Raw genomic sequence first — 11,809 nt, 5'->3', positions numbered from 1 at the left:
CAGCAATGTGGAAGTGTAAGAGAATAAAACCTTGCTTTTTGGTCATGATGTTTTGTGCAGGAATACAAACCCTGACTAAGACAGATACATACAAGGATGTTAGGTAAAACCCTGTTATGGGCAATGAATGGCTTTCAAAGAGACTAAAAATAGCACAAGATAATTTGCCTCTGATTTGCAACATTTTAACTCTCCACAATCTTGAAGTTCAGTCACATCTACAAGATTGTGGTCTTGTAGAATCTTTAACATAGGTGCAGCTGGTCCTTCCTTCCTTCCTTCCTTCCTTCCTTCCTTCCTTCCTTCCTTCCTTCCTTCCGGAAACTTCAGTTCACAATATATTACTGTAAATCATATTTCTTTTACCAAAAATTCATTATAGAGAATCGTGTCAGGTACAAGTTCAAACTCAGTGCCTGTTGTAGCCACAGTCTGGCACTGTCTATCTCTTGTTGCAGGGAGGGAGACAACAGCTATCAAGACTGCTTTTCTGCGTTAGTGCATATAGTTCTGATTTAACATCATCATGGGTTCCCAGTTGTCTTGTGCTGGTAGTTCTTCATGTTAGAGAATGGTGAGTGGCCCTTTGAGGACAAGGACATGTCCTTGTATATCTTTGTACTTAAGCAGCATAAAGACAGAAGCTAGTCTTAGTGACTCTTATTTGTATTTGGCCACAGTGTCATCACTTCTGTAAATACACACCATGTGTCCATGATCACACAGGTTAGACGTGAATATTTGGCTCCTTTCTCTTCCTTACCTCTCCCTTTCAACACTCTCTCTCTCTCTCTCTCTCTCTCTCTCTCTCTCTTCCTCCCTCCCTCCCTCTCTGTTTGTGACAGGGTTTCTCTGTATAGCCTTGGCTATCCTGGAACTTGCTCTGTAGACCAGGTTGGCCTTGAACTCTAGGGGATTCTCCTGCCTCTGCCTCCCAAGTGCTGGGATTACAGGTGTTCACCATCACTTGACTCCCACTCACCTCTTGTTTTGATGGAGACGTAAACTTGGGCTGGAGAAGGGGATTGGCTCATGTGTATCCGAGTATTGATGACCAGCTTGGCTAGCTTTGTTCACTCAGACATCACTTTATTTCTTTTCTAGAAATTTGAAATTAGAGGTGTGTGTCTTGAGTGTGTTTTCAGACAATTTTGTAGACTTAATTTTGGGGAACCCCTCCCAACAAAACCAATCCTAGGGACTGAAGAGATGGCTCAGCCACCAAAGTTCTTATTTCAAAGTGTGAGGACCTAAGTGGTGTGTGTCCTCAGCACCCGTGTACAAAGCTGGTGTGATGGTGCGCAGCTATGATTTACAGTGCTGGGCTTCAGGGGCAGGAGGGCCCAGAGGCTTGCCCAGCCAGTGGAGCAGAATTCGAGCCCCAGGTTCAGTGTAGAAAGTGATAGGTGGAGATGCCTGATGCCCCCTTCTAGCCCTGCATGCACAGGAACACCTACACACACCTGCACATACACAGAAACGTGTAAAACAGAGAAAACCAAGTTATAGGAAAAAGGTGCTTTTTAAAATTTGCTTTTTGAATTTTGTGTGGTATATGTACTTGTTAGCATGGCGGTACTAAGTGGAGTACCAGAAGTCTATGAGAGGTATCTTTTTTCAGTTGTTTTCCATCTTATTTTTTTGTATTTATTCACTTTTTTAAGGCTCACTGGACTTGAAACTCCTTAGTTGGGCTAGGTTGGTTGGCCAATGAGCTTTAGGGATCTTACCTATCTCTGTCTCTCCATCCCCAGCGCTGGGGTTATAGACCACCAATGTGCAGCTTTTTACATGGGTGTTTTGGATTTGAACTCAGATTCTCATGTTGGTATGAGAACCCTTTACTGATTGAGCCATCTCCCTGCCCTGCCAAACATATTTGTGTGACCCAGAATGGGAGAGATTGGTCCACAGAGGCATAAGATGGCACCAAGGCATTGAGAAGAAAGTTACCTACACATGACTAATATAAATGGACATCATATCCTCTTAGTTTTTGATAGTATCAGGAATTAAACCCATGTGCACTAGCTGAGTGTTCCCCTGGCTGAGCTACCTACCTGGTTCTTTGTTTCTACTTTATTATTTATTTATTTTGGTTTTTCGAGACAGGGTTTCTCTGTATAGCCCTGGCTGTCCTGGAACTCACTCTGTAGACCAGGCTGTCTACTTTATTTTTGAGATAGGGTCTTGGTCTTCCTAAGTTGTCTAGCCTGGACTCACATTTAAGAATCCTCTGCCTCACATGCCATAGAAGCTGGGATCGTAGGCATTGTGGGATTGTAGGGCTACCACTCTACTGTAGTCTTCATTTTTAAGATAGCAGACACAAAGCTATGTGTACTGTAACCTGGTATTAACACCTATTACAATGGTGTTTTTAAAAGACTGTGGTCCAAACTGATGTCCTGCCAATCTATGTGCAACTTTGCAGTTCTTGAACTTGACTTCAAAAAGACACACTGCATTTGGGTCTAGTTGCTTCCACCACTGCTTCGTGGTTGTTAGAGATTGTCAAGGGGTGTAGTAGCTACTGCCTCTGGCTGTTCTTGCTCCTCTTCCTCCCTCCCTTTTCCCCTCCTCTTTTTCTTTTTTCCCCTTCTCTCTTCCCTTCTCTTCCCCCTCCTCATTTTTTTTCTCACTATCATCTCAGGGTTCATGTGCCCCAAGCTGGCCTTCAACTGGCCTTCTCAAGGATGACCTTGAACTTGTGGTCCTCCTGCTTCTGTCTCCTGGGAGCTGAGATTACAGGCATGCAATGACATGTTGTCCTAAGAGTTGCCTTGGTCATGGTGTCTAATAAACCCCAAAGACAAACACCTCCCCTGTAACCTACATACACAGCATCCATCAGTTTCTTTCCTAAAGATCAAGTTTTAAATTTCATTAGGCAACATAATAATGATTTGAGAAGGTTTTTGTTTGTTTGTTTGTTTGTTTTTGTTTTTTCTGCTGAGCACTATGTGGCACGTCTAAAGTCCTAGCTCTTAGGAAGTTGAAGCAAAAGGATCGTAAGTTCATACTCAGCATACATAATGAGTTCCAGGCCAGCTGGGGCTACATAGTAAGATCCTGTCTCAAAAACCTCTCTCCCCTCCCTCTCCTGTCTCCCACTCTGCCTTGCCTTTTCTCTTCTCTATATGGGTTCGTGTTCATGTGTGTGCAGGTGTATGTTCATATGGAGGTCAGATCTTGTAAGACAAGGTCTGTTTGTAGCTTGTATACCAAGCTAGCTGGCTCACAAGCTGAGGATTCTGTCTCTGCCTCTTATCTTGCTGAGAGGGCACTGGAATTACAGACATGTGCTACCACATCTGACTTTACCTTAGTGCTGGGACTCTGAACTCAGCTTGTCACACTTGCTTAGCAAATGCTTTACCCAGTTACCTGTCTCCCCAGCTCAGGAAGCCCCTTTCTAAAACTCCTCTGGCAGCAGTAATATGTTTTCTAAACTGGGAACCGAATCCCATACTGACAGGGAGGGATTCTCTGCTATAAGCTTCAGTCGAGTATAGCTGCCCCATGATGATTCTGACAGGATCCCATCTCTCTAGGTCCATTGGCAACCTTTTCCTGTTGGATCCTTTCTCAGACAGGCTGTTCCTTGTGAGTTTCTATTAGTAGCTGTACGAAAGGCCTATATCTAGACACTCAGGCTCAGAGACTCACCTAGCTACTGGTTTATTGTAGGTTTGCCCCATACTTGCACGGGCTCAGTTTGGGCTTGGTTCAGCTCCTGAGCTGCTGTCTCAGTGTAAGTTAGACCCATTGCTGAGCCCGTCATAGACGTAGAGACATGTTCAGGCTCGTGCTTCCTCCCGACGCTACCACAGCTACCTGAACCACACAGATGAGAGTGGGGTTTCTCATAAAGGAACATTGGGGTACTATTACAGGAAGACGGAAGAATCAGTGAGCAATACAGGGAGGGAGTGATTATAAATCACCCCCTTTCTGTCACTTCAGGTTCCCCGCCTTGATCAGCCATGGGTGGGATTACAAAGTGACGTTTTTCTCTGAATTAGGGAAAGAGAAATAGTAGGTCTCTTGTTTGTAGCTTGTATACCAAGCTAGCTGACTCATGAGCTTCTGAGGATCCTATCTCCGTCTCTTATCTTGTAGTGATGTGTTTACAGCCAAAAAGTAGTGTTGGTTTTGTCTTAAAGAGTGACTTTTGTGTGTATGTGCATGCGGGCACCCATGAAGGTGTCTTAATCATTCTCTCTCTCTTTTTTTTTTTTTAACAGTTTGTATACACTGTGGTCATACACAGCCCTCCATCCACCCCTCAAATTCCCATTCCACTATCTGTTTTGTTTTGTTTTGTTTTGTTTTGTTTTTTTCTGAGACAGGGTTTCTCTGTATAGCCCTGGCTGTCCTGGAACTCACTCTGTAGACTAGGCTGGCCTCAAACTCAGAAATCCGCGTGCCTCTGCCTCCCAAGTGCTGGGATTAAAGGTGTGCGCCACCACTGCCCGGTCCCCATTCTACTATCTTGTCTTGTTTTTGTTTTTGCTTTTGCTTTGTGACATACTGGTTTAACTAGGGCTGGTTGAGTCTCCACCTTCTTTTTTGAGGCATGATGTCAATGAACCTGGAGCCCACTGATTTGGCCAGACCAGCTGGCCAGTGAGCTCTGGGGATCCTGCTGTTTGTACCACACAACCCTCCAGCACTGGGGTTATGGCCTAGCTTTTTACATGAGTGTTTGGGGTTGAAATAAGGTCCTCAAGCTGTGTGGCAGGCACTATACCCACTGAACCATCTCCTCAGCCTACTCCCCCTCCCCCATTATGCCTGGTCTCATTGTGTTGCCCAGGTTGGCTTCAAATTCCAAGACTTGGGCTGCACACCTCCTTTTTCCATTTCCCAAATGGCACGGCACGACTGCACCAAGCTCCTGTTGTTTTCTGACTATCCTTGGACTCTGTTTCCCTCCTTTGTTATAAGCTCTAATTTTACCTACCTTCCTTTCTTTTCTTGTATTTCTGCAGAAGATCCATTTTACTCCTTGGCCTTTACCAGCCAGCCACGCCATCAGGATGAGCTTCTGAGTTGAAGAGTCCGTCTGTCACTGAGTGCCCCAGTGGCTCCTAGTGGCAACCAAGCATTTCTTCTTTTCTCCTTCTGTCCTTCCATCTTTCCAGTGTCTTTCTCTGTGGCCCAGGTTAGCTAAGGATCTTACATCCTCCTGCCTCAGCTTCCCAGGTGTCCACCAGTGTACAGTTCTGCAGTAGGTATGTTAATGTGTTTGAAAGGCTGCCTGCGTTCGATTTAGCCCTGGAGTTCAGTCTACGCTCTTTCCCTCCTCTGCTTCCAGTCTTCCTCGGCTCCCGAACAGGCCTAGCTACTGCTCTGCTGTCTGTGAGTTTGATGTCCTCCTTTTCCTCATCCATCTGCTTTCAGAGATTCTACTTTTCTTTGAGACAGGGTCCCAGACTGGCCTTGAACTTGTGACCTTTTGTCCTCAGCTTCCTGAGAGTTGGGATGCCAGAGGCGCTATGTCCAACTCTTTTTCGTTTCACATGCTACTCATGTGCCACCTTGCCAGGAAGCCCACCTTGACTTCTAGGTTAAGTTTTCGGAATCTGTATCACAGTGCTGCTTCTCAGGGGAGCATACACATCCAGACTCACCAACAGATACACTGCACAGCTAGCCATGTGCTGTGGGTCAGCATCTCCTGCAGAGTTCTGTCCCTGTGCTCACCTAGGGCTGTACAGTAATTTACGTATAACTTACGTCTCCTGACACAAGTCTCCCAGAGGAGCCAGGAATCTAGAAGATATCTTATTTGGATCAAAGGGCTCGCTACTAAATGTTTGTGGGGAGATATACATAAGCCCTGGGCTGCATCTGAAGATAGGCTACTTTTTATTTGTATTTGGTTTTGGTTTTAGGGGCAGCATTTTTTGGTTTGTTTGTTTGTTTGTTTGTTTGATCTAGCATGAAGTTCAGGCTTTTAGGGTTGTTTTTTGTTATGTTTTGCTTTGTTCGTTTTTAATTAAAGACCAGCTGTTACCCAGGAAAGTCACAGTAATTTTCAAACTTTTCTGGTTTTCAAACTTTGCTCCTAGACATTATGCCGCAGGAAGAGTGAGCTCGTGCCCTTTTCATCATGGAGGACTCAGGAAAGACTTTTGGATCAGAGGAGGAAGAAACAAACTATTGGAGAGACCTGGCCATGACCTACAAGCAGAGGTCAGTCCTGCAGCTTCCATCCCTGCACTCTCTGAGAGTGTGCTGGGTACCATGCATTCAGCCTTGTCATTAGATGAAGAAACTAGGGTCACCTTTCTCTACAAAGGCCCCTGAGCAATTGGGAACTCAGACAGCCGGCCTAAGGCAGTAGCTGTCAGAAGTAGAGTTGGGATTTGAACTACAAACTGAGTCACTTAACCATTCTAACATCTCATTGTATGTTCTGGATAGGTCCTTATCTATATCAGGTCTGCTATAGAGAAGAAGATTTACCTGTGCCTATCAAAATATGCTGTTGTTGGAGAGGTGGCTCAAGGTTAAGAGCACTTGTTTTTGTAGAGGATCCGGAGTCAGTTCCCAGCAGCCACATAGTGACTCACAGCCATCCTTAACGCTAGTTCCAGAAGACCCGATGCCTTCTTCTGATCTCCGTGGGCTTGCAATTGGTCCACATACATGCATGCAGGCAAAACACTTGTGCACATAAAATAACATTGAAAAAAGATAGCTTTTTGGAAGATTTTAAATTTGAGACAGGTGTTGCAGTACACAGATCTAAAAGTGCTGAGAGAGAGAGAGATTTTGATTCAGCACTGTGTAGTGTAGGCTGGTCTTGAATTCTTGAGCCTCCTGCCTCAGACTCCTGAATGCTAAGATTACAGGTGTGTACTTCAATGCTGGCTCTCACAAACTGTTGTCTTTTCCATAAGATGGGAATAATGGTGGCTGAATAAAGGCATGATCCACACACCCTACTTTGTGACACAATACCAGCATCATTAATTCTGTGATAAATTTATTTTTAATACTGCTACAGGGCAGAGAATACACAGGAGGAACTTCGAGAATTCCAGGAAGGAAGCCGGGAATACGAAGCTGAATTGGAGACTCAGCTGCAGCAAATTGAGACCAGGAACCGGGACCTATTGTCAGAGAATAACCGCCTTCGAATGGAGCTGGAGTCTGTGAAGGTGAGGAAGCCCAGGGGACATGTGCACAGGTAGGGATGGCTTGTGGTAAGCAGGGTTGCAGTCACTGTACTGATTTCCCAAGGGACATGGCAAAAAGAGTTCTTCAAAGGCTCAGTGTCAGAATTGTAGCTTCTTGAGACTGAGTCAGGTAGCCCAGGCTCACTGTGACCAGCCCGGAATTTACTGTGTAGCTGAAGGTGGCCTTGAACTCCTTGCATTCACCTCCTGAGTGCTAGGATTAAGGGTAATCACCATCATGACTGGCTTTAGAATGTCTCCTGCTTGTATATTACAAGCACAGTATGGTATCTCTTAGCTACATATGGCTATTGAAATGAAAGCTAATGAGGAAAAAAATTAATTCTACTAACATTACCACAATTCAGGTGCTCTGTAACCACATATAACTCATGGGTTTCACTTCTGGACACAGGGACTACAGAATATCATCTTTTAGAACACTCTGTTGGACCATACCAATCATAAGCAGGTTTATTAACTGGGCTCTGCAGTAGTTCTACCTGGACCCGTTCTTGGCTTTATTTTCCATGATTTGGGTTACCAGTAATCAAACAAAATCCAAAAAATATTAAATGGAAAATTCTAGAGATAACTTATACATTTTAAATAACTTTTATTATGGTATAATATTATAATCAACCTATCTTGTAATTATTGTTAATTTATTAGTTTGTAAACTAAAGCATTATAACACAGCAAACATGGGAAAAACAAAACATGTATAGGGTTTGGTGGTGTCTGAAGTTTTGGGGGATGTAGCAGAATGTCTTAGAATGTGTCCTCTCAGGTCAAAACGAAGCACTGTGTTGCCTCTTGAGCCTGGACACTGTTGTGAGTGAGGCCCTGAGCTTTGTGTTGTAAGACAATGAGTAGTATTTCTGGCCTTCATCTGCCAGAAACAAATAGCACTCCCAAATGCTATGGTTGTGATGGTCAAAAATACTTCTAGGCTGTCAAGAAGGCTCACCTGGCTCAGCTGGTAAAGGTGCCTGCCATCAAGCCTGGCGACCTGAGTTTGACTCCTGAGACTGGCAAGGTGCTAGGAGAGAATTGGTGCTGGCCAGTTGTTCTCTGACCTCTGCACCCTCAGGAGTGGAATCTCTCCTTCCATCACATGGGTCCCAGGGATCTATCTTAGGTCATGGGGCTTGGCTGCAGTTGCTGCCTTGACAGCTCAGTTTCATGGTTGTTTGTTTGTTTTGAGACAGGATTTCTCTGCAGTTTCAAGGTTTTAAAAATATATATTTAATCTCAGACGCTAAGATATATGAAACTTCCCAGAAAAATCAGGGTTTCTAACTTCTTTTCAGAGAGATGCCTGGCTTCATAAGGCATGCATTAGTTCATGCCAATGGATAACTGGGCCCAGTCTGTCCTGGTCACACCAAATACTATCTCTTGCTCTTGTCCTATGTCAGGTCCAAATTTCTCATCGACCCTGGAAGTATTTCATTTGGCCTCTGAAACAGGCAATGAGGAATTGTTCCAGTTCTCAGCCAAAGGCTGTGGAGAGGCAAGTTTGTGACAGGAGTAGTGGCTGGGGGTGTTAAGATGCCTTTTATAGGTAAGGGCTGCATACATACCCTTCAGTTATTGAGTAATTTTATGCTTCAGGATTGAATTTTGACTTCTTCATTACAACCTCTGGCCAGTGGCATGAGGCCCCACACAGAGACTAAGGGAAGAAATACTGGAGAAAGAGCCTGCCACTTGTAATTGCCTATTAGTCACCTATGGCAGGTGTATCAGCTGTTCATCAAGCCTTGAATTCAGCAGCCTGTGAGCCATCAGACAGCACATACTGAGCCTCCATCAGAAACAGTGAAAGCTCAGTGGGACAGCAATTTTCATGTCCCAAACACTCTCTCTAAATCTGTGCAGGCACAGGGTCTGGGTCTCCACATCTTAATGATCTAAGATCTAGTTTCTTTTTGCTTATGTTCAGACATTTGCTTTTGTCTTCTTGCCAGGAAACCCCAGAAGCCTTAGGATGTTGACGATTGATTGATGTTGTCGACCTATAAATCACTTAATGGCCACTGTGGTCATTCTTCTTTCACAGGAGTGCTTGTCCCCAACTCTGGTCTGGGCATCACCATTTATTACCTCCTGGTAAATCTGACTGTCTCACAATAGCTTTGCTTCTTGAATCTAGGCAAGAAGAGGAGCTAGCTTTTCTCTTTTTCTTTTCTTTTGTTAACTTCCTTGATGGCCTGTGTGGTGGTTTATATAGGAATGGCCCCATAGTCTCTTGTGTTTGAATGCTTGGCCCTATTAGGAGGTGTGGGCTTGTTGGAGGAAGTGTGTCACTGTGGAGGCAGGCTTTGAAGTCTCATATGCTCAAGCTAGGCCTAGTGTGTTAGTCTCCTGCTGCCTATGGATCCACATGTAGAACTCTCATCTTCTCTTGCACCATGTCTTCTGCCTGTCTGCCTGTCTGTCTGCCTGCCTGCCTGCCTGTCACCATGCTTCTTGCCGTGCGTCTCGCCATGCTTCTCGCTGTGATGATAATGGGTGAAACCTTTGAGCCTGTAAGCCAGCCCCAGTGAAGTGTTTTCTTTTATAAGAGTTGCCGTGGTCGTGGTGTCTTTTCATAACAATAGAAACCCTAACTAAGACAACCTGCATGGAAATTGCTTAGTGTCTTTGCTTTAAGAGTGGATGCTCTGGTGGCCCTGATCTTGGGTGGGTTATTTGTTGCAGATCAACTTTGGGCCAGGCAAGTAACTGAGTCTTAATTTCCATATATCTGGTGTGGGCTGAAATTAATTAACATACAGTAGGTTCATAAGTGTTAACTGCTCCAGATGGGCAGCAGCTAACCAGTGAGGTGTCATCAGAACTGTTCCTTGCTCTTAGAAAGCACTGGCCAATCAAACTGAGCTTCTCTTACATTGTTGTGGAGTGTCTTAGATCAAAAAGTTAGAATGGTTGTCGTTAAATATCTGATGTCTCCTTCTGAGGTACAAGCAACTCAAGTCACCCCTGCTGTTATCCTCAAGTACAGTACTCAAGCACAAAGCAGTGCCTATTGCATTGTACTGGGGCCTGAGTGAGTGCATGTGGCTGTGGACACCTTGAATGATTCATCTGAAGGTCAGTGGGCTCTGCAAGGACCAGGTGAGAGTAGACAGGATGGCAGGTAGCAGGCGGTGAGGGGATCGGCAGGCACGTGGCTGGGAGAGTTGGGGCGTGCATTCTTTGAATGACTGTCACTTATCTTTCACAGCATCTTCTGTTGTCCTGGCTAGTTTTCTGTCAAGCTGGAGTCATCTGAAAGGAGGAAACTTCAGTTGAGAAAATGTCTCCACTATAGGGCATTTTTTTAATTAGTGGTTATGGGGGAGGGCCTAGCCTGTTGTGCACACGGCCATCCCTGGGCTGGTGGTCTTGAGTTGTATAAGAAGGAAGGCTAAACAAGCCATGGGGAGCAAGCCTGTAAGCAGCATCCCTCCATGGCCTCTGTATCAGCTCTTGCCTCCAAGTTCCTGCACTGTTTGATTTCCTATCCTGACTTCCCTTTGATGAGCAGTGATATAGAAATATAAGCCTAATAAACCCTGTCCTCCCCACGTTGCTTTGGTCATGGTGTTTCATCACAGTAATAATAATCCTAACTAGGACAACAACTGCTTCTCATCTGAAATTTCAGGTCTGTGGAGAGAAGGGTCTGTTGATTGAGCTCAGGGGAGGCTAGGAGAGGAGGCCTGAAGCTGCCTCATAGGGGTCATATGAAGAAATACCTCAGAGACCCTAAAATGAAGAGAGAGACATTCCTTATGATGTTGGGGTTATGTTGAGGCTGTGCCTCAGATGGGGACTGAGAATGCTGGCACAAAAGCCCCAACACTGCATAAACTGGCCATGGTAACTCATGACTATACCTGGAAGGTGGAGACAGGACAGGCAGTTCGAGAGTATCCTCTGCTTCTTGGGTACATAGTTTGTTTGAGGCAGGTCTGGCACACATGAAATACTATCTCAAGGAAAGAAGATGACGTACTGTTGCTGGGGTGGAAGGAAGGAGGGAAAGAGCTTATATTCAGTGGCCAAAGCCACCAAATGTCTTGTACAGGTAGATAGAAGTATCCATGAGTGACATCCCATACTTGATGATAGTGATGGTGGGGTGATGATAAGGAAGGGATGCAAACATAGATTGTCACAGTCTTCAGTCACTGACCAGGCTTCTGTTCTGTCCTGCAGGAGAAGTTTGAAATGCAGCATTCAGAGGGTTACCGGCAGATCTCAGCCTTAGAGGATGACCTGGCTCAGACAAAAGCCATTAAAGACCAACTGCAGAAATACATCCGGGAACTGGAACAAGCCAATGATGACCTGGAAAGAGCCAAACGGTAGGTGGGGCAAGGAAAGTTTTGAGGTGACAACCACAGACCTGAGTATGAAGAACTCAGTGCTGAGCAAGGCAAAACCCCTAATGGCTCATGAGCCAGATAGAATATGTTTACCATTTCTGGTGTTGGACTCGTGTGAGATGGTCTGTGAGCTTTCAGATTGTCCTGTCTTCTGTCTCCACCTACCATCTCTCTGTAGGCATGCTGAGACTACAGACACTCTCATTTTAATATGTCTTGCTTTTACATGGGTTTTGGAGA

The 11,809-nt window shown here is 45.0% G+C and overlaps 1 protein-coding gene across 6 annotated transcripts in view; it reads left to right on the top strand.

Annotated features, from left to right (window-relative positions):
• The window catches only part of Nde1 (nudE neurodevelopment protein 1), a 30,237-nt gene that overhangs the window by 3,165 nt on the left and 15,263 nt on the right, over window positions 1-11,809 (top strand). For 5 of the 6 annotated variants that reach the window (XM_028778336.1, XM_028778332.1, XM_028778337.1 and 2 more), the window contains exons 2-4: window positions 6,078-6,201; window positions 7,019-7,172; window positions 11,400-11,548. In XM_028778336.1, coding sequence (XP_028634169.1) covers window positions 6,119-6,201; window positions 7,019-7,172; window positions 11,400-11,548 — 386 coding nt within the window. In that variant the 5' untranslated portion in view covers window positions 6,078-6,118. Of the gene's footprint in view, window positions 1-471; window positions 575-6,077; window positions 6,202-7,018; window positions 7,173-11,399; window positions 11,549-11,809 lie in introns of those variants that run through there. The other variant, XM_028778335.1, reaches the window with a different exon arrangement.

This window comes from Grammomys surdaster, unplaced genomic scaffold, assembly GCF_004785775.1.
Source record: "Grammomys surdaster isolate TR1022 unplaced genomic scaffold, NIH_TR_1.0 334, whole genome shotgun sequence".
Lineage (NCBI taxonomy): Eukaryota > Metazoa > Chordata > Mammalia > Rodentia > Muridae > Grammomys > Grammomys surdaster.
Note: the sequence above shows the minus strand (reverse complement) of the source record. Positions and strands in the feature narration are given on the sequence as shown.